A 22,937-nucleotide genomic window follows, 5' to 3' on the forward strand; every position below is an offset into this window, starting at 1 on the left:
AGCTGTGATGCTCTCTGCAGAGGCACGGGTTCAGCTCCCCCTCAGTGCTCCCACTCAAGTACATTGATGACAACCAGAAGAGTTGGTTTCGGTACTGTCAGAACAGTGCCAGTTGCCTGTTTGGCCATGTGTAAATGAGCAGGACCTCCTCCAGGCACAAAATTCCTGGGAGGTGCACGACATTGGCTCCTCCATGCTGCCAACTTTTCTGGTGCTGTGCATGTGCAAAGCAGGGAACGCTGCCCAGGCACTCAGTGGAGAAAGGGACTAAGGGATACTGTGGTGCACCTCAAGAGTGGCACAGGAACAGCAGGTTCATTTTGTGCTGAATGAACAAACATGTGACTGTCCCAAGGCCACTCAGTGTAACAGAGCAGTCATTCAACACAAAGCTTCAGCTCACTTGAAGTGCAGGACTTGCTGGAAAATACTGTCCCCAAGGTCACTGAAAGATATTGCTGGACTCAACAGCTCAACACCTCCTGTTGAGCTGTTCAGAAGGTAACAACAAGCTCATTTGCAATGTGGCCCGAGGCTTTCTGGGAAGCCAAGCTCTGGCTGAGCAGTCTGCTTTGCCCAACACCCTGGGTCAGTGCTGACTGCAGCCTGCCTCCACCTGAGCAGACTTGCTTGTAAGGCAGCCCTGGGCTCCCTGCAAACCCAGGCCCCCTGTGAAACATCCATCAGTTCTGGACAGCCTGCAGCTGAGCCCGAGCTTAGCTTTGTGTCTTGCACAAAGTAAAAAGCCAAGATTATTTTCCTTGGCTCCACAGCACTCCTGGTCTTGACATTGCCTCTGCTGTACACTGCTACTGCTGTTTGTTTACTCCTAGGGATGAGTCAGACAGGCAGTGGCATCTTGTCTTGATGTTTCTGGACCCACCACAGTTTTCAGTAGCTTTTTGCTCAGGTGGTCCTGACTCCTCTGGGTTGCACCATCTTCCCTTTCCCTTTCTCATTTCAGGGCAGCTTGAGCCATGACTGGGTGTTGGTACTTGCATGGGGAACTCAATGTGGGAGCTGGAAGCTGGCTATTTCTGGGTTGGAAATTTTGTGAGTGTAGAAGGCTGGAAAGCCAGGGCTCTGGCCCAGACAACAGCCACTCTGGTTCCCTGCCAGAAGCTCTTCCTTATTCCTGCCATTTAGGTTTCTCCCTGCTTGAGGAGGCAAGTGAGTTATGATCCTATGGAACTGGCATGAGCGCAGAGCCAGGGGAGACCAAGCAGACAAATGATGGGAGCTCTCAAAAGAGTAGGTCAAAGACAGGAGGACAGAGAAAAGAGGGAGGAAAATTCAGACATAGTCTTCTGCTGCAGTTTCTGAGGAGGACAACTTCATTCCCAGCAATTAAAAGGTTCATTCCCTTGACAACACCTCCTTCTCTTTCCCAAAGTCTAGCTCAGAAATAATCAAAGTATTTAATTAATATTGCACTAGTCCAAATAAGTACAATCATCTTCAAGGAGTATTTACATGTCAGGCTATAATTAGCAGCCTCCTTGGCACCAGCCCACATGAGGTGACAGGTCACAGTTTCCATTACATGCTGCATTTTCCCATATCATTGCTCATTCCTGAGTGACTATGAAATGAGTTAACAAAACTCAGCAAAGATGATGGATTGAGTGAGCCATGGTGGCAACCAGAAGAGGAGCAACTGATTCTTCTTGTCAGGAACTTGCTGACAATAATCAACATCTTAGTTAAGTGATAATATCCTTCAGTTTTTAAAGTATGCTTTTCAAGTAGTCTGAGAACTGGAATTTCAAGATTTCTTTATTTCCTAGTAATGGTGAACCATTTCTACCTTGACTAAACCTCCATCTCCTACTTAGGAGGAAAGTGCTTTGTCCATCCTACTGGATGATGTCTCTTGTTCCAACAGAGGCTGATGGGTGAAAAAATGGCTGCACTTAAAAAACCAAAATTGTTCTTTAATGCCTTTTACTCTTAGGCCTTGCTATTAGCCACTCAGACAAGACAGGACATGTAAGGAGGCACAAGGAAGCTTCAGACCAGAAATGAACTTCTGTCTGTGGAGAAAAGTTGTTGGGCTATGATCAGAGCTGCAGGAGGTTGAGTCCTGGAGCACTGGCTTCTGCCACTGCATTTGCTGAGATTTTCCTATTTTTACTATAATTTTACTCAAAAAAGCTATTCATAAAGGATCAAAACAGATACAGGCATAAATCTAGAAGAAAATATCAATGGGCAAATTCCCATCTTTTCTCTTAAAAAAATGTAAGCATTGTTATTTTCTCACTCAGACGTGTGTTGCCTATTTGCAAGGGCAGCTGGATGGGAAAAGGCCCAGTGAAGTGGGCACCAATACTAAGGAGTGCTCTGGTCTCCCTGGGTGCTTTTTGAATTTCTTCCTGGAACTTCATCCCCACATAATGTTCAAGGGTTTTGCAGAAGTGGTGGCTTCTGTTTTGGCACCATGTCAGCTCCTCATTTAGCTGGCTTTCTGCTTGGATGTGAAGCTACAAAGACATTTTTTGCTTCTCACTGATCCACTCAGAAGTCCCATGCTCCATTTTGGGTAGGAATATGGATGCAGTATGTTTGAGGGACATGAGGGAAAGGAAGGGTGAAGCATTTAGGGTGCATGCAGATTTCAAGCTGATGCCCCACCTGGCTGCTGTGAGGCAACAGGAACATTAATGCTGGCCCTCACCTATGGGCTGTCTTACAGCTGCAGCTGGACAAAGATGTGAAAAAGTAAAAGTGTCTCCTCAGGTATGAGGAAGCCAGTGGAAAAGTAGAGGGATAAGAAAATATAAATCAGATGGTTTTGCAGTGAAATTTCCTGATGAACCTTTTGCCTGGGCATTTCCTGATGCCTCACGCATGGGTGCTGCCCTGCTGGTCCCCTGTGCTGGCAGCAGACTGCCCTTCATGCCTCGGAGCGTGCAGGGCTCAATTATGCACTTACATGTCTTCCTCAAAATTGGCACCATCTGGACCACCACCTGAATGTCATTTTTTTCCTGCACAGCTTCTCACATGATTTGCCAGCTTGTGTTTGTGATTAGGAGGGGGGGATGTGTGTGAAAGGTGGTGAGCTCTGGCACTGTTTTTTTGCATAAGCAATGCCACTGAAAGAACCTTTATTTAATTGATCTCTGCACCTCCTTGGAAACTGGTGCCACTTACTCAGAGGAACTCCCTAAATCTGTGTCAACCTCCAACAGGGCTAAGTTTATCCTTCTAAAATAACAAACATTTAATCACCCTAAGGATAACCTCAGAAATAATAAGCAGCTTTTTGTTTGAAATGCTTCTACAGGGAAGAGAGAGCATACCAGGACAGGACTTGGAGAGACCAGGAGAGACCAGTCTCTGCTGAGTCGTTCAGGTAGCATAGGCACCCAAACAGCATCTACAGATCAGCTCTCAACCTCCTCCAGGATGCTCAGGTGAAACAAATATTGCTCCACCACCTGCAGCACAGCTGGAAGCTCTGATTATATTCCTATATATTATTGTAATATTAATATAATATTATATAATAATATAATATAATATCCTATATATATTGCTATATTCCAGGACACAGACTCCTAAATCAAATTATGATTTCATAAATCTGACTAATCCGGGCTGTTGAGCTGTTGCTGCAGAGTATGTTCTTGTACCAATGCTGCCTCTGCCACCAGCCGGTTTCACCAGCACAGGAAAGAAGGCCACTGTTCACAGAGGCTGTACTCAGGTGGTACCTACTGAGTACACAGTCCAGCTGTACAGCACCCAATCATGACATCTGTCTAGAGTGAACAGTAATAAGGACTTTGGTTTACAGGGTGTGAAATTATTTGCATACACCAGTAAAAAAAATCAAATAATGAAATTTTTAAAATATGGATGCTTTAATAATATTAAATATATTACTTCTTATGGGAAACTTGGAAAGTTCAGTGCCTGCTGCCTTCACAGAGGCCATGAGGAAATGAGTTGGTTGCATTGCAACCAATAAATCACAAACTTCTAGGTAAAAACTCTTTCAAATCATGTTGTGTGACAATGTATGTCAACCAAAAAAGAGTTTTCAATGTTTTAGCATATGCAGATACACAGTCCTTGTCATTATATGCGCCATCACTAGTGAGCTAATCTGAGAGTCACATCCTCTGCCTTCCTGGCATCAAAGACAGTGCAGCTGCCATCATTATGGAAGCCCTGCAAATGCCCAAGTGTTTTCTAAATACCTGTGAGTGCTGACCCTCAAGGTCAAGGAGGGCTAGATATTGCCTCACCAATGAAGCTCAAGGAAAACCAGGAGCCATGGAGAGTGGCACTACCTCCAGTTAGTGGATTAGTCATGTGAAAACTGGGTGACACCTTCACTGGTATGGAGAGGAGGATTTGCCATATTTGTTCTGCCTAATGACCAATACATTAAAAACAGGAGAGGTCAGCGTTGACTCCCCTTCTAGGAAGAAGAAAGCAGGTGCCTTGCTGGGGGGAGCTTGTGCACTGCAGCAAGTCCTTCAATATGCCCAGCATAAGGGAAGCTTCCAGAAGAAATTTTGCATCTACTGCTAAGAAAATTATACACCATTCTTTGTTGACCATTAACTCACAGCAGTCTGATATACTTTCAGTTTTGGGTAACTCACCACTCTGGGTATACTGGTCCTCTCATTTTTCCAGTCAGGGAGGCCGTGCCATCAGCTCTATCATTTGCATCCTCCACATTTACAAGTTAGCTTCATTATCCAACAGCCAGGTAGTGGCTTTCTGGTGGAGTCTCTGTAAAAGCTCTCCTAATTTACAACAAGTATATATATTTTAGAGATCAAGACAAAAACATACCTATTCCTAACTACAGGAAGGAGAAAGGCATATGCTCCTCTGTAGGGGAAGCTTAGGTTCACAGCTACACCGCAGGTAAGTAGGGTAGGGCTGTAGGACTGTACTAACAAAATGATTTGCCATGTCCTTTTGGGAACCAAGCAGGTCTAGGTCAGCCAGAAGAAGCTCTGCCAGAGAAGGGCCATGGGTCTCAGCGTTTTATTTGAAACTTAACTTGATCACAATGTCAAGAGCTCAACTGCTGGTTCAGCACAACACTAATTAAAACTGTGTCTTATATCCCTTTAATGACTGGTCTAACAAATGGGAGCAAGAATTGATCAGATAACCAAAGTCAGTTAGTTTTGGCTATTCCAGTAAAACAGGAGCAGTACATTGCTATGAAACAGCTCATAGTCAGATACACAAACAGATTAGCACACATGTGGAATTAACTACAAAGAAACTTAAGGAAAACATGCTTTTGCTCAAGATGCTGAGAGGTCCTTTTCCTTCTTAAGTGCCTATCCTAAGTTTGAGTAGAGGATGGATGGATGGAATAAGACAAAAGAAATTATTGAAATCCCTGATATTTTACTTGTTTTTAATAGATTGAATGGATTTTTTTCTGTTTGTTTATTTTTTGGGGTGTTTTTTTGTTGTCGTTGGTTTTTTTAAAATAATGAACCACCTCTTTCATGAAGTCCAGGGGGCCAGCAATTGCTCTTTTCCATCTAGAAATTGAGTGTTGGAGTGGTGCCAACTCTCAAAGAAATGAAGTGCTAGCCAGTGGCAAGAAAATGCAGTTTGATTTATTCTAAACCTTTAAAGAGAGTGGTAGGCCTGTACATTAAACCCAGCAGTCTTTTAATTATGGATTGGCTATTTCTAGTAGCCTTAAGATACAATCATCTGTCCGAATGAAAAAACAGCTGGGTGGCAAGGCTGGAATACAGGCTTGCTGATTTTGCCCAAACAAGGAGACTCAACAACTTTCATGGAAGTTTTTGCTGCATAAATACTTTAGGCACCTACCCTGCAGCTGGATACAGGCTCATGTATCACCTACATCTGGGGCACAGAGACTGACACTGACTACAGTTTTTCAGCAAATTTATAAACAATGATTTAGGTTGGACTGTGTTCATACCCCTTTTCTTTCCAGAAATATTTTGAATTAGAACTTGACTTAGAAGAATGTTTCTGGAAGGTAGAATTAAAACAAATATCAGAGAAAGATTGAGCAAACCCCACTGTAACGGTTGTATCCGTATTCTTGGGTGGCAGAGACAATACCAAGTGACCTGAATATCCAAGAAAAACTAAACATAACTTCTTGCACTTCAGCTATCCAGCATCAGTAGCAAACTCTGTGAATGAGATGCAGATTAACAATTTCCCTAGGAATAACTCTCTGGCAAGTAAATATTTGGTAATTATATTCAAATAGTGAATAAATCTTGGAGATACTGCAATCTACTTGCGGGTAATTTGTTAACACCAGAAGAGATAGTTAGTAAAAAACATCTTTGCCCAGAAATGACAGGCTCATAGGCTAATAGAAATTAATTTTCCATCTCCAATATTGGGCACTACTTCTGCATGGTATCACAGACCCTGACAGTTCTTTGGCATGTGATGTTGAAAACAGCCAGTTGCAATTTGTGTTTGCTCTTAAATTTACAGTTTAGCCAAGGGGATAGAAAAATGCTTCCTGTTGGAAGCAAATACACCCTTCCACTGGGCCCACACAGACTCTGCACCGTGCTTTGAAGTTCCCTGTAAAACTGTGGAATTGGTGCATGGCCCCTACCTGACCGGAGGAGTCATCTGGTATGTGAACTCTCAGGATGTGACTGACGCAGGGGCAGGTTGCCTCCAGCATGTTTGAGGTTAACACTTTGTGCTCTTGTGCTCTGACTGCAATTTCAAGTCTCCCATCATCACTGTTGTTAGCAGTAATGAGCCTACTCTGGATGATGGTATCCCCCTCTGTGACAATCATGAATTGCATCCCTGATGGAAGCAGTATCTTAAGGCAATGATCATGTATGCCAAGCTGTTATCCAAGCATGCTGGAGAGGCAGGAGGTGATGGCCAAGATTGACACAAGAAGGAGCTCAGCAGCCTCAAGGGAGCTGAAATGGTGAGAAGGCAGCAGGCCAGGAAGATCAAAGGGCTTTCATGCCATCAGCTCATCAGCTGTGTCCTTGCTTCCTAGAATGGGCACAAAGTGGGAAGGGGTCTGACTCACTGGGACTTCTTTCTCAACCTCCTCTCCCATGGGGATCTTCCATCAGCTGAAGTGCACCTCCTATTTCTGCGCTGCTGAGGTGAAGTCTGCTGTACCAAGTCAAACTCTGCTCCCTCTCCTGTATCTATTGCCAGCAGAGTGCAGTGGGTGCTCCTGTGGTCTTCCAGGAGAATGAGTAAAAAGGATAATTTGAAGTGCACCCACACACAACTGCTTGGCTGGGATGAGTCACCAGGAGCAGGCTGGGAATCTCAGCAATGTCTGCCTGGCTGCAGTGCTTATGCAGCACCAAGGGGAACACATGGTATCTCCATGCCAGAGCTCCTGCCAGACACTATAGGAAAAACCACATTTGTCTTATTTTATGGGGAACTTACTTGTGCATGGGAAGTCCCTGCAGATATTTCCACTGATTTTAGAAGTATCTGCTTGTGTGTGTATATGTATTGACCAAGTATGATGGTCAATACATCACACAGCAGTGTTATATAAAGCTTCTCTTAACATGACTGCAGGATGGTTGTATTACATGCAAAACAAGAAAACCCTGTGGCTATGTCACATGACTTTTCTGTGGAAAAATGATTCTCGGAGTGATGTAGATGGCTTTAACAGTTTTAATAGAACTGTTTTCAGAAAGACCTTCACTCTGCAGCCAGGTGCACTAGTTGCTGTGAAGACAAATGTGTAGGGTTTTGAGAATGTCATGTATGTCAGTAATAGAATTCTTTTCCGATACTATGGATTTTACATTTTTAAAGCCTTTGATGATATGCCCATTCTGGACTGGGAACAACTGCTGACTTCTCTTGCAGTGTTGGGTGTGACCCCTTTCTGATGGGAGTCAGCTCCCCTTTTCAGCTACTGTGACAGAATTGAAAATGTGCCCAACAGGAAAGCTAGAGTGGGTTTGGCATTGACTCCGTCTCCCCTTGGCAACTCTTGCTAGGGTAAATTTGCAACTGAAATTCCAAATTTGGCAAGAAAAGGAGGAACCATTTTCCTGGCAGCCCTCCACAGGTACTCAGGAGAGTGGATAGGGGGTGGTAGCCACAGAACAGATGGCAGTGTGGGATGAAGGTAGGTAAAGTGGTCAAAGATGTGGAATAAATAGATTTAACAAATATGTTACATCACAACATGTGTGACACATGCATGCAGTTTTCCATGAAGAGCACAATGCCAGGGTTATACCTCACTTACACAAATGACTGAGTAATTGTAATTGTGCCGTATGGACAAGCACAGCCCTTCTGTCTTCACATTACTATGTTTTTCCTGAGTGATCTTTTAAAGAAAGACAAAGGCAGTAAAATCGATAGCAGTCTTTGAGAAACTGGCATATGAGAAAAGCCTCAGCCATTACAGTCTGAGGTGGGAAAAAGGCTGAAAAGAGACACGATAATCCATAAATATCAACACTTTTCATGATGGGGAATGGATGTTGATATAAAGTGCAATAAACTCAAGACTATACAAAACATACATTAACAGAAATACTCAAGGAAAAAATCCATTGTGCTGAACACCTTTGCTATTTGTGGCCCACAGATGGCTCTCCCTGTTTTTAAACTTACTCGGAGATGACATTTTATGTTGTATATCAGACTTCTTTTTTTTCCTTGCGGTAAATGTATGAAGTATGGAAAATGTGTTCCTGAGGGCATCTGCTAAGGTCCCATCCATGGAGGTTTCAGAGGTGTGCTAGATAAAGCAACCTCAGTGAATATTCAGTAGGGAAAAATCCTGCTGATTAAAGGGAACAGTGCAAGACGAGCTGCCAGGTCTTTTATTATCTATGACTCCAGGACTATTGGTAGGGAAAGGAGCTCTTGCATAAAAGCCTTTACTGGCTTTATTTATGCGAAGGCTGCTTCCAGGAAGGGGGAATCCATCATGTCAGAGATGAATGCAAACACAGAGCTTTCTCTCTTGCCCTCTCCCATTTGGACTGTCCTTTCACTTGACATAGAGACTGTGGTGTTCTGTGTATACTCTGCAACCTGATTTGCTTAAGACTCCCCAGAAACAAAGAGACAGTGAGGGCGGGATCACCTTAACACAGTGACTTGACTGTTTTCTGGGAACTGCTTGCTGGGTCAGAAGAGAAAGTCAGGGAGGGAAGGCCAAGTCCCACAAGAGTGGGCTCCAGTGATGCCCTGACAGTCAGGCAGGGAGCCAAAGGAAGGATGCTGATCCAGGTCCCTCCACCTGCAGCCAGGCACATCTTTCCTGTGACCCATTAGAGACCTCAAAGCCCTGACAGATGAGAAGAAAAGTCACCCCCAAACCACTGCTAGAGTGATGCAGAACTGCCACCATATTCATCAGGTCAGTTATACCCCAAGTGATAAAGAGAAAACCCTCACTACGAATTTAATTTCCTATTTTCCTAGCACTGCTCTCAACACTGCTTCCACATTCCAGAGGTCTGTGGTTTTCTGTGCTGCTTTTCATAAAGCTCTGACAATTGTCTAATTAAAGGATGGCAGAAGACAGCTAATCTCTGCCCAGCTCTGGCTGTCAGGGCAGTTTTGCAGAGGGGAAAGCAGGGTGCATCAAAGGAGTTTAGCATCATGGCAGAGTATCTCCATATCCAGAGGCAGGTCACCACAGGAGGAAAGACATTTTTGGGTAGGGTACCACCTATGCAAAATGCATGACATGCAGAAGCTCAGGACTTAAATTACAAGATACGGCTTGCAGTTGTCCCATAGTGGCTGATCCATCATACCAAGCACAGAAAGATTTTCTTTTCCTGTGTATTGGATGTGGGTGTACAGGGCTGGCAAAGAAACTGGAAAGATGAACTTTCTTCAGAATGTGGGAAGCTCTAGTTAGCTTGATTCATCCAGCCCATGTCCCAAATCTGTCTGTGCCCCAGCATGGAAGATCTAACATATGGTACTGGGCATCAGCTGAGGGACAGATTTGAGGCCTTCCCTGCTATAGTCTGTATAAACAAATATAGAGCTGCACTGACAGACAAACATAAAGAAAATGTCCCAGAGGTGACAGCACCAGAACACGGTATGCAGGCAAATGCTACAACTTGCTTTTGCCAAGGTGCTGCCAGTGCCTGAGCTCAGGATGTGCCACTTCAGCTCACAGCCCAAAATGCAGCGTGGGCTTGAGATCCAAAGAGGGGTGAGTCCAAACCACATATGCATGCTCCTCACCTGATTTTTTGCAATTTCAGAGCTCAGTAGCCTTGTACATGGCAGCCCTTGAGGAGTGTTTTAGTGAAGAGACTGATTCTTCAGCCAGCTTTTGTAAGAAAATATTAGTTTGGCAATCCCTTCCTGAGTTGTACAGACCAGCCTCTCCAAGCAGGGGTAAGGGAAAACAAGAGTTAAGGGGAAACAGCTGAGAACCGCAGATGCTGAAGCAAGGTGATGTGGTGTGCTGGCAGCATGATGGGTGGAGGAGCACGGATGCTCTGATGAGCAGAGCTGCAGGATGGCTTGAAGGCAAACACACAAAGCAAATAAGCCTGTCAAGCAAGACAAGGGGCTGCACATTGCAACTCTCTGATTCCCAAGATATTAATGATGGAGTCTGTGCACTAAGCACGGGGTCTAGTTGAGGAAGGTGACGATTTCCCTGGCCTGTTACTGGTCCCTTCCTGTAAAACCAGCAAATGTTACACATCCTTCAGAGGCAAATGACACACAGAAAACAGAGATGCTCCGAAGGATGTAAGCCCACAGCTCTGAGCTCCCATGTGGGGGGTCACACTCAGGTCTGGGAAGCAGCACAACCCTCGAGCAGGGTCGCTGGCAGTCACACCTCCCGGCTCCGCAGGCCGGCACGGCCTGACTTAGCTGCTGAGGAGAGCTTGGCTCGCAAACACTGCTCGTCTCTGGGACCTTTAAAACCTGAGAACCACAGGTCTCTGTCCTCCTGTGAAGCAGCGCACCCAGCTTGCTGATTTGGCAGGAGCAGAGCCATGCCGCGGGTGCTGTTGCCAGAGGCTGAGGGTCACTGAGCAGCACGGACGTCTGCAGCAGCAAACCAGGTGCGTTTTGCAGCCCCTGGCATGGAACAGAGCTTCCAAGCTGGGCGCGCAGCCTTTGTTTTCGGTGTTCGCTGCGGCTGAGCACGGTCCATGCGGCTGGATACGATGAGGTTCCTCGGAAAGGGTTAAGGGCCCTGGGGGAGCAGCCGGGGCCCGGCGCGGTCCGTCCCCGTGGCGGGCGCAGCTGCGGCCCGGCCCATGGCCTCAGCGGCTCCGCGCCTGTGCCAGTCTGAAACGCTCGGCGGCAGCGAGTCCAGCCCCGGCCCCGCTGCCCTTCCATTCCGTGGGCTACAATGCGAGACGGTGCCCATGTCCCCACACGCAGCACGGGGGACACTCCCCCCCCGCCCTGGCCCGGCCCTCCGCCCTCCCCGAGCATGGCGCTCTGTGGCGACGGGCCGTGGCCCTGCGGAGGAGCAGCCCTGCCTGCCTCCAGTCTCACCGCAGGGGCAGGAGACCCTTCAGAATTGTTCCCGTGTAGAGGAAAATCCCACAGTGCCCCTTTGGACCCAAAGGATCCCCAAAGAGCGAACTGCAGAATCCCAGATGCTTTTAGGAGAAATGATGCATTATATAAAGCTGCCTTCTTTTTTTTTTTTTTTTTTTTTTTTTTTTTTTTTTTTTTTTTTTTTTTTTCTCTTTAAATCTGGTATGCCTTAATTCACATGGCATGAGGCTCACGTAGAACCATGACGAGAACCAGATGCCCACAGTTCTGGGCTGTGAACCTGTGCAGCATGTGGGAATAACCTGCACATGGATGGACATGAGAAGTATTGCTGAGGATCCAAAAGGACCTCTGGAACGGCCACTCTGGAAATGCCAGTCTACACTACCCCACTTCCTAGTCCACCCATACAAGGTGCTGCTCAGGGCTAGCTGTCACCTACTATTTTTGTAATGATGGCTTGGTTTAAGTCCCCAAAGATATAAAGAGAAGATAGATGAGACAGAGAAGCTCAGTTTAGTATCTCTGCTGACAGATAGCAATATCCAAGGAACAATGCCATTGCCCACAAGAGAGCTGTCCTCTGCCAGATGAGATGTTTCAGCATGTCTTCTGGGTCCCCAGACAGGAAGGCACTGGTACAACCCTAAATTCTGCCCACTAACATCCACCCTCTGTGTGGGGTGAATCCACAATTTCCTATTGCAAATACAGAGGGCAGCTACACTGACACTTGTGGCTATAGCCATAAATTCACATTAAAAGCCTTCAAGTAATAGCATTGCTGTGTAAAGACAGCCTTTGAAAAGCTTGTTTCCAAAGCTTAGCAGCAGGATTAGGAGGTTGCTGGCTCTTAGCTGCGAGCTTTGCAGATGCTAGGGGCTGGCAAAGCAAAATCTGTATCACATGAAAAAGTTGATCAGGTCTGACTCTCCCCTGCCGTGAGATTACTTTTCTCACTACAAAGCATTTCTCCTCAGCAGTAAGTTCAAAGTATGTGTGGGCATGAAGATAGTGTATTGTTCACCAGCTCACTGTTCTGCTGAGCAGCCACGTTGCTTGTTCCCTGTCTCAGGTTATATACAGTGCTGAGGAGCTCAAAATTGCTCACAGCTTAAACTACGTAATCATGATAACCTAGCCTATCTCACCCTACTGTGAGCTCTACTTTAATAATCCTGCTTAATCATTAAACCACAATAAAAGCAAGCCAAGGAGTTTAAGGCAAGAGCCAAGCCAAGGTGTATCAGAGCACTGCTCCAAACTTGAACTGAGCAATCACCTAGAGACAGAGAAAGCCACACAAAGGGATAGCAAAGTTGTTGTGCAAAGGCTCAGAAAGATGTAGCAGAAAATTTGTATCCTTTGGGACTTGTGAAGCTGTGAGCTGCTCTTGCTAGTCAAGACTGCAGTAGTGCCCTATTTACATCCTTTTCCCAGGAGACCATCTTGTTATCTAGCACACACACTCCACTCAAGTCCTGTTGTTGACGTAGATGCTCTGACTAAACCCTTATTCCTGATGATTATCGAGTATAACAGCAGTTGCCAGTTATTTTTCAGAATGCTTTACCCCTCTACTGAAGAGTGCAAAGACAGCAAATTCCTTGGGCAGACCTAGTCCTTGCCCATGTTGCTGCATATTGGGTTAAGGCAAACTAATTTTTTCCAATATCATTTAATACAGAGGGTGAGGTTAAATTAAAAAAAAAAATAATAATGGAAAAGCAGGAAAGGAGAAACACACTGCTTCTGTCACTCTGCTGGGGACACCGGGAACAGGGTTAGGCCAAGGCCTGCCCATGGATGCATCCAGGGCTTGCACTGGTTCTAGGAAGATTGTTCTTGTGTGCATGAGTGCATGACAGACAGAACAGATTTGGTCCTTGTTGCTTTGACTTTTCCAGGATGCTCCATTTATTTGTGCATTTTAGGAAACAGACTGGTACAGTCAGATGTTCTGTACCTGGGTTCCCCTTCTCCCACCCAAAACAGAATTAATTTTAGGCTAAAAGCATCACCCATGCCAAGAGATGAGAGAGCCAAATCCTTTCAAAGGCAAAGGACTTACCAAAACCACCAGGGTTTCACCTCAGTAGGACTAAACAAAGAACTTCACCACAGTCTGTGACAATTTGGCTGAAGAGACAATGAGTCAGTTTTATATTTTCAGACCAAAATAATTGTCTGAGTGGGGGAACACTCTTGCCCGAGCTTCCTTGAAAGCGGGAATGAGAGGATTGGTATTGCTGAGATAACTCCAGAATTTGGGTTATGGTGCAGAAAACTGATTCATGTTCTGCAGTGTGAAATGGGGTATATTTTGTCTTCATTGTCTCACTACCACCTCTTGTAGGATTTGACTGCAGCATGGAAGCATCCTGATATAACTTTACAGTGCATCATGTTGTTGTTACTGTAGTAACTTATTACTTGGACATCTTATGTTATCTTTATTGCTGCAGTACCTGGTACCAATGTACCACTGTTTGTCCACACACACTGTTATTACCGCCTTATTCCCCAAACTAATTTACTGCAGCATCCTGTTGTGTCTTATTGCTGCATTATCAAAATGCTACTTTACTGCAGTGGCCTGTGTTACCTTATTGCTACATTTATTCCGGTATTATTATGTCAGCTTACTGCCACTTTTTATGGCTGCCCTGCTACCATTTTATTACAGTACACTATGGGATCTTAGTGCTGAGTTATACTGAGAGTACATGAATCCATTTGCTTCAGCCTAACACTGTCTGCACTGGCTCGTCGAACCTTTCCTAGTGCTTGTCCTGCTGCTGTTTTGCCACAATTAGCCATGAATGCTCTGGATACTCTATTATCCAAATAACAGTGCACAGCCATATTTCACAGCCATAGCCCTGTAAGTATGGGAAGTTTTGTAGCTAGCTTGCACAGCTCGGACATTGTAAAAGCTTTCCAGACTGTCTTTCTTTGAATTGATGCCATTTAGAGCATAAACAGAGGTGGAAAGCTGATTTCCTAACTCATCTTCAGCATGATGAGGTAGTTGGAAGACACCGGACACTTACAAAGCAGCAGATTACTGCTTGCAATGCTCAATGGGATACCATTGGGTGTACAAAAGTAGCATCACTTGGAACAAGCAAGGTCATTAAAATGCAATAATTCAAGGATGTTCTTCATGTGGAAGTAGTTACATGTTAGTATCACCATATGTGAAGTAAAAGACATGTGAAGAACAGTTGATATATATTCCCAGGAGGAGGCCTTGTCTACTCTCATGTTTGTTTTGGAGAAATTTAGTCAGGAAATGAGGAGCAGAGCTTTCTTCCCTCCAGAGGATATGCAGCTCTGTCCGCTCAGCTAGCCATTGCTGAGCAGATTAATCTGCACGAGTGTGCATTTAAATGGCAAGCTGTTCAGCATCCAGGCCCCCTGATGCACGCCCATATGCATACTCTCCATTTCTGTAAGAATTCCCTCCATGTGCTCAACTGTTCAAACATGGAATATTCCCCACAGGCAAAATACTGTGGCAGCCAACATGACCATCCTGCAGGATATAAAGCTGAAAGACAAAGCAGAATGCATTGCTCACAGGACAGCAGCACATCCCCAGGTTGAAGTCCGGCATTTCTGCTGCCTGCACAGACCATAACCCAAATTCCACCTGTCCCACCACCCACTAGCATTCTCCAGTCCTGCCCACATGTGCCTCCATGCTGCAGGACCTGAGGAGTACCTCCGTGGAGCTACCCCATCCTTCCCCCAGGAGACCTCTCCAGTGTCAGGAGCTCACTGCAAAGCAGAGACCCACAGGTACCAGTTTACCATCCCTGCTCCTTGCTACACACCAGTTTCATGTACATCTTGCCCAGGAATGCTCTGTAGACCAGTTTGAGGTTTCACAAGACAAGCCTCCCATGGGAAATGCCTTGTGGCTGGGCAGCACTGGCAGTAGAGTAGCTCGGAGTGCAAGCAGCTGTTGGTTTACAGAGCTCCAGTGATGCATGGCACTGGTGGGTTTGACAGAGATAAAAACACCATTGACAAGGCTCTGAGAGGAGATGACCTCTGCATTTTCCTAGGGATTTCCAAGGGGGCACATATGCATATGCATGAATGGACATGTGAACCTATTACACAAAGACCTGGTATTTCCCAAAGGGACTCTTTGGCTGGGTGTGTAACAGAGGACAAGACAAATGAGTCCTGCAAGGACAGCTAAGTGACAATTTGGAGGGGACCAAATGTTGTCTTCAGAGTCAGGGGACCACAGGAATGTCAGGGACATTCATGGTGGTTCTGCAGTTCTGGAACTCTATTGTGTGTCATGTATACGTAGGATGAATTGGATCTGAAGGCCTCGGACAGCAGGCTGTTCAGGGTATAGGCATGTGTAAAGAACAAACATACTCAGTAGCCTACTGTACATCCATGCAGGTGTATGGACCTTAGGTAAAATTGATATTAGGACTTTTCTGCAGGAAAGAAAAGAGGTATCAGAATGAGAACTGTCATTGACAAAGAGGAAGATACATTTTCTGACAGAAACTATGCTGGCATGTTTTTGTGCATACATAGGCCTTAGATATTAGAGTAATACTTGCCTCAGAAGTGAATATTGTTGATAGCCAGCTGTCTACTTTTGCCTAGGTAGGAATGCAGACTTGTAGCCATATAGCAGTTTCTACCGCCTGTACAAAAAGCTAATTTGCCTTGGCATGATGAAGAAGACCAAGAAAGGCTAGTTTCATGTATACTTCAGATCTGAACTGCTTACAAAATATGGAAATTTTGTGCTACTAAGTCAGCTGAGTCTTGAAATTCTTTTTTATATATAGATAGTATACTGTATGTGAATGCAGGCCATTTTCCTATCTGCAGCTAGTGTAAGTGGATTTTGTAATAAAGTCACATCAGTCCTGTCTTCATCCTAACCTCAATACCTCCAACAGCTTGAAACAAGCTACTGGGTCATCTTTTGCTGTTGCATTCATGGGCTGCAGGTCAGATGAGTTTTAGTGAAAACTCATTTGCTCCAATGGTACAATTTCACTCTCAGAATGATGCTTCTCAGCAAGGTCAGTTATCTGAGTAGGTGTGCTACTGTTTAGGGAGGGTCACCTGGCACCCAGTGCCCTGCCCATCCACACCCTGCTGCTGCTGGTTCCATCTCCATCAATTCCCTCCTCTCTGTTGGCTGAATTTTGACACCAGCCCACATCAGAGTTGCCTTTCCCTGGACACATGTGAATGGATTTTGGCCCTCTCTGATTGGAGAGCTGGAGTTCGGTTTGGTTTGCTTGGAGAAAACCTTGAACATCCATCATTGATTAGGTATGCAAAATCTGAAATAAATAAAAAATTAAATAAAATATTTAACTCACTTTAAAATACTGTGTATGTGTATGTGTGCTTGTGCTTTGCACATCTCAAATATGACTTTTTGAGTATCAGGCAGAGTCTGATCACATTTGCACTATGTGCACATGCAGAACGATTCCGCCGATGTCAGAGAATTTGCACCAGCATCAGTCTGACTGAAGGGGGCAGATCTTCAGGTGATGAAAACCACTCCTGCTGTCCTGACTTCAGCTGAGGATCTGGCCATCATCTCTGGACATGCTACATGCTATTGGAAGGACAATGAGTGATGAACTTAAAGAGTGCCTTTTTTTTTTCCCATTGCTTTAAAGGAGGAGAAACATAGGAAAGAGAAAACAAAGTTAAAGTCAGTCAATCTGCAGGAGAAATGCATTTGGGATTTTGTGAGAAGGAGAAGCAGCTTCCAGCAGATATTTTATTCAATCCAGACGGCCACATGAAAGGGAGGAAGTGAGATTGTGGCGCCATCTTATTACAGTCACGTTTGTGCCAGAGAGAAAAGAGATGGGGAAAAACACTGATCTCTCACAGCTCTTCTTTCTCCAAGCTGCAGTTGGGTTTGTTTCCTTAAATAACAAGACAGCAAACCCTTGCCTTGTCAACTTCTTGTGTAAGGTGAAGTGTGCTTCTCCAAACCTCAGTTGGAAACAAAGTACCTGCACCTGGCTCAGGGTCCTTAAGGAGCTGTGCAGACAGGGAGGTGTTGGTGTAAACTGTGAAGAGAGGTGCTCCACTGGCGTGTGGCTCTCTGCTTCCACTTGCTCAGGCTGTCTCCCCTGCAGGGACCTGCTTTCCCTGAAACGCCCCGTCCCCGGTAGCGGTCCCAGCTGTCTCTCCCGCGGGGCGGTTGGCCGGAGCTGTCAGGAGGACTGCATCAGGCCCGTGAGCCGTTTGCTTGCCAGAGACTTTCCCTGGAGGGAGGGACAGACAAACACAAGAGATCCAGAGGTGTAAGTGATGTCGTAGAATAGTTTCTCCGGGAGTGAGGGGCAGGGGCTTTCCCCCAGAGTGGAGCATGAGGCTCTCCCAATAAGGGAGGCAGGTGGGGTGAGCCAGCCTCTAGAATTTCATGTGCCTGCAGTTTTGCCCCAGGAAAGTCGTTTGGCAAGGAGGAGTTGTGCCTAATGATGTCCAGTGGCTATCACTCAAGGCTGTGCCCTGGGACCCTGTCTTGTGAAGATATTTCCTTTCTCCAGTTTCATGGGAACTGGTGAAAGCAAAGCCCTGTCCTACACTCACTGCTACTTGTTCTGCTCAGTGCTGTCCTGCTGGTACAGAGCTCTGCCCAGCTTGGGGAGGGATGCACAGCCAAGGCTGCTTTGAAAACTGGGATGTCGCTCCCACAGTCTGTGAATCAGTATCAGCTGCACAGCATCCACCAGGAGCAGGTCTAGGAATTTCAGAAACAGTTTAGCTGTTCCTGGCCTGCTGTCACTCACCTTGGCACACTCCTTGGTCACTTGCCTCCTGGGTTGGTGCCTGTTCACTCTGCTTGTCCTCCCTGCCCTCCCTGTGCTCTCCTCCAAGCCACCAGTGCAAAAGTGTGGCTGTGGCAACCCTGCTCATGCCCTGCTGTCATCTACATGAGCCTTTGACTGGCAGAACCAAGGATTAGGAAGAAGGAAGGTCACTCGCACATCTGAACCCGTTCCCTAACTTAGACCATGCAGCACCTGCTTTCAGGAGTGAAGGATCTACAGGACCTATTGCAGGACCTACAGACAGTGTTCTCCGTTTGCAGACAGGATATATCCAAACAGGGAACAACTGCCTTTGCAATTACTGATATAACAATGAAAAACTATCTCAGGTATTGCACCAGTTGCTGTATTTATTTGGTGAGCTTTCTTCTTGAAAAACAATGTTTTTCTTAAAGGAAAAAAAAAAGTCTTGCTTGAAATAAACATTCAGGGAATACCAGAGAGCTGTAGAATACCTAGCAGCTCTTAAACAACCTCCTCTTCATTACTATATTTAGCCGAGATTTCCTTTGCAATAGGAAGTCTTACTGATTGCTGTTTCAAAGAAAGAGCCACAAAAAGAACAAGAGGATTATTCAGGGAAAAGTATTAAACGCAAAGTGTAGAAAAAAATTAAAGGTAAAAATTAGCAGGCTATTTGAAATAAATATTTTTAAACAAGTTAACACTCAAGAAAAAAAGAAACATTTCCCACCTCCCTTGGATTTCTAATCTCTTTCCAGGTAGGGCTGTTCCAGGAGGATGTAGCTGTTCCCTACAGAAGCAGCATTTCATTACTGAAATGTGTGACTTTCACTAAATAATTTGTTTAGCTGGATGAGTACATGCAGTCTAATCTGTCCATGTTCTGTATACCAGCAGCTGGCTGCAGGAAACACTGTCATCATGCCGATTGTCCTGCCTGGGAGGGGAGGCCCACAGCCATTGCTCTGTGCCTCACACACAGGGCTCAGCACGGGAATGGCCAGCTGCATCCCAGAGCTCTGTAAACACACCATTCAAGATATGCATGTTTGGGTGGGGTTTGTTTGTTGGTTTGGGTTTTGAAAATTGTTTTTTTTCTCACCTGTAAATCAAATTTTTGATTATTATTATTTTTAAATGCACTGTTGTAAAGCTTAGCCCAGTGGGGGGTGGCCAAGTCTTCTGCAGGGCAACATGGCTTGGGGGGCTAAGACCACGGCTGTCATTTTGCTGGTGTTGAGAAGAGTGAGTGTTAAGGAATTATCAGTCCCTGAATCCTATTTATAGGAGAAAGAAGGTAAAGGTATGGATGTAAATTCCTGGAATAATTACCATGTCTGAGTTTAGGGGGAAAAAAAAGCTATTTTTCACCAATATTTGGGTACTTCCTTAGGAAAAAAAAATAACACCTTAACAAATAAGCCTTGCTTTATATAATGCCTATTATTCAGTCAGACTCTAACTAATCTGTGAAAGGCAGCTCCTCTTGTTATCTTCTCACAGGCAGGTGGCTTGGGGCTACGCCAGCTCCCTGTGTCAGGTTCCAGCAGGGCTGAGGAGAGAACACTGTTCCACATCTCGCCTCCATTTCAACATTCCTGTGTTCAAAGCAGGAAGAAGAAACGCCGGTAGTGGGCCAGGCTGAGGAGAAGGGACAGCTGCCCTGGAGAAGGTGGAGGGTTGGAAACGGAGCCAATGGCTGTGGTTTGTGCAAAGCAAATCTTCGCTCAGGAGTTTCCCAGTGGTAACTGCTTCTCGTCGTGGGGGAAAGCAGTGGCCTCCATCTGCAGCTCCCCCGTCCCATGGGAAAGGCGTTACCCTGGGAACTGCAGCAAACTTCCCGCCTGCAGGCTGGGATGAGTCCCCAGTGCAAAGCTCGTCTGTCTGGGAGGAGAACTGTGCCAGGGAACGGCCTCACGCGCAGGGACACGCAAACAGATGGGTCCAAGAAGCTCTGTTTTAAGACAGCAAGAAGCAGACAGAAGTGTTGTCTGCTCGGCTGTTGTGTTCGCCTCTGTGCTAGGAGAGAAGGCAAAAGGATCCTTGAAATTGTGCAGAGGGATTAATGCTGTGACATTTTTGACTACAAGCAAAAGCACTCTAACATTCAGCCCCCAACTAGAGGCATGCTGATGTAAGGGATTTTGTTTTAACACAATGCAGGGCCAAGTGTCAGCCTCACAGCATGGGTCTGAGTGATGTGGATATCTGCAGGCTGGAGTTGGGTGGGATGCAGGTGATCCGTTTAGGATTCTCTCATCTTAGACATCCTCATTAAAATAAAAATAAAAGAGGATCAGGAAAAAAATGCATTTCACTAGGAAAATTGGTATCTCTTTCCTATTACTAAAATGAACAAGAAGGGAGTAAAACATTGTATAACAGGTGGAATAGCTGGATGGGATCTGCAATCCACCTGCTGATATAAATCAACAGGACTCAGTTGTTTTCACTGGAGCGCGGGTGATTTGCACCAGTTCAGGGGCTGGCCCATGGTATTTCTGTTTCTGGCTTAGCCCTGCAAGGCTTCTAAGGCACAAAGCCCATCAGAAGACACAAAAGGTTTGCATCAGCTGATTGACAAAAGCCTAAGTGGGGCACACAGATGGCTCCTTTGGAATGGGGCAGTGGCTCACTCCAATGGCAGCCAGCACTCTCTCCAGGACCCCCAGCCAGTCCATCCAAACCTACCTGCCCCTGCTTGCCAAGAGGGTGTCCATGGCCCAAGAGTACAGGATTGCCACAGCATGCTTTAGTGTCATTGCTTAGTGTCCAGAAAACAGTCATCTGGGTAACCAGGAGCGGGTGGCCTGTGTCCTCCTTGAGACAGCAGAGGTGAGATGCACCCCTGTATTCTTTGTGATCCCACAACCCTTCCCTGAGGCTGGCATAGTGTCAGTGCCTGAGTTAGTCAGGTGAAAGGCTGCTCTGAGAAGCTGAAGGTAGCTGAAATAGTTCTTCATTGGGTACAACACATGCCAAAAAAGTTCAGGTCCAGGAGGGCATGTTGGGTCTCATCTACCACATGGAATGGATAGAATTCCCATGGAGATATATCTGACAAAGCAAGGATGTTTCAGATTATTATGATGTGAAGGTTTGGCACAAACAACACCTAGTTTCTTTGAAAAGGTTCATCCAAAATAAATTATGTTTTCCTTCCCTGTATCTTTGTTTAGCAGTGACTGTCTCTCCCTCTCCTTTCCCCGCTGGAAGAAAATGTCAACAAAAACTGCTGTATTTCCAGGAGAAATTTCATCTAAGCTAGGCTGGCAGGGGATTTGGAAAGCGTACCATCTCAAGCTCAGCACACTTCAGTGCTTCTTTTACTGTGCCACATGTATATGCTGAATAACTTAAGGCAAGATTAGAGTGGATGTAAGGAGTAAACTTTTTACATGGGGTCTAAAGTCTATAAAGAAATCCCCAGTCCTCCAGTCCCAAAATATTTGTCACAACTAATTAGGGTTACAACAATTAAAAGCCCAGACTGTTGTCTCTCAAACAGCATAGCACAAGTAGTAGGGCATATGTTGTGCGACATATGTTGTGCGTTGTCTCGGATGGAGGAAGGCTTCCTTTTCTCTCAGGTCCTACAAGCAATTGAGCTGTTCCACAGCTGACAGGCAAGGATGACATGGAGCTTCACTGCATCTGGCAATTGTAATGTCCAGTTCTCTCTATGCTGATAAATGAATATTTTTTCCTTTGAACACTCCCATGATAGGAGCCATTTCTGAAAGGAACGGTAAAATCTGAATTTGGAGTAACCTAAGGAAAACATCAAGGAATTCTTAATGAACCTAATGAAACTGTCCCCTAGAACATGACTTCCAAGCATGTGGCCATCCTAACTGCTTGGCTACATGTCCAGCAGAGGCTTGGACCCCTCAGCACTTGTGGATCATCAGGGCTCACGGAGGCCCAGTGAAATAAAGGTTAACCTATAGGTCACAGGAGATGGTTAGCATCTTTAGTGGCTGAGCCTTTGTTGAGCAGCTACTAAGCTAAAGTTTAAAATGCAATCAGCAATTATCTTAATGAAGAAAAATTCAGCAATTTAACATAGGCAAGAAGCCAAGTAAGAAGGAAAAACTGTGTCTGGGATTTGATGCAAAAAAGAGACAGCCCTCCTTTCAAACCTCCTGTATAAGCCACCAGCGTTTCCATCTTGCTCCTTGCTTTTATCTGCCAAAACCAGCACTTTGCACAGTTGGGAAAAAGAGTAGGAACTTTAAAAAATATTTTTAAATGGAAAGTTTAGTTCTGTCCAGTACCCATGGCTTCACACAATGTTGATGTGCTCTGCCCAGCACAGCTCAATTCAGCATGCAGACATTCCCCACCCCCAACATGCACAAGCCAGAGCTCCCATGCATGTTGCCAACAACTCACCTGAACACCCAGGCAGGATTTCTCCCATAAGGAGCTTCGTGGCCACAGCAGTGGGAGAGAGGAGAGATGGCAGCACAAACTCCTGTTTGCCATGTCAATACACACCTAAGTGCTTTCATGCTGACTGCTCACCTCCACAATTTCCACCCACCAGCTTGGGGCTTTGTTTTCTACAGCTGTCCCCACTTCTTGCTTTCTACCCTTCATTTG

The 22,937-nt window shown here is 45.5% G+C and overlaps 1 protein-coding gene across 1 annotated transcript in view; it reads right to left on the bottom strand.

Moving 5' to 3' along the window:
* Positions 1-16,605: 16,605 nt before the first annotated feature.
* RGS6 (regulator of G protein signaling 6) overlaps positions 16,606-22,937 on the bottom strand; it is a 258,978-nt gene continuing 252,646 nt past the window's right edge. Inside the window, exon 17 of the mRNA XM_066321314.1 lies at positions 16,606-17,798. Coding sequence (XP_066177411.1) covers positions 17,748-17,798 — 51 coding nt within the window. The 3' untranslated portion in view covers positions 16,606-17,747. The remainder of the gene's footprint in view (positions 17,799-22,937) is intronic.

This window comes from Sylvia atricapilla, chromosome 6 (assembly GCF_009819655.1).
Source record: "Sylvia atricapilla isolate bSylAtr1 chromosome 6, bSylAtr1.pri, whole genome shotgun sequence".
NCBI classification, from domain to species: domain Eukaryota; kingdom Metazoa; phylum Chordata; class Aves; order Passeriformes; family Sylviidae; genus Sylvia; species Sylvia atricapilla.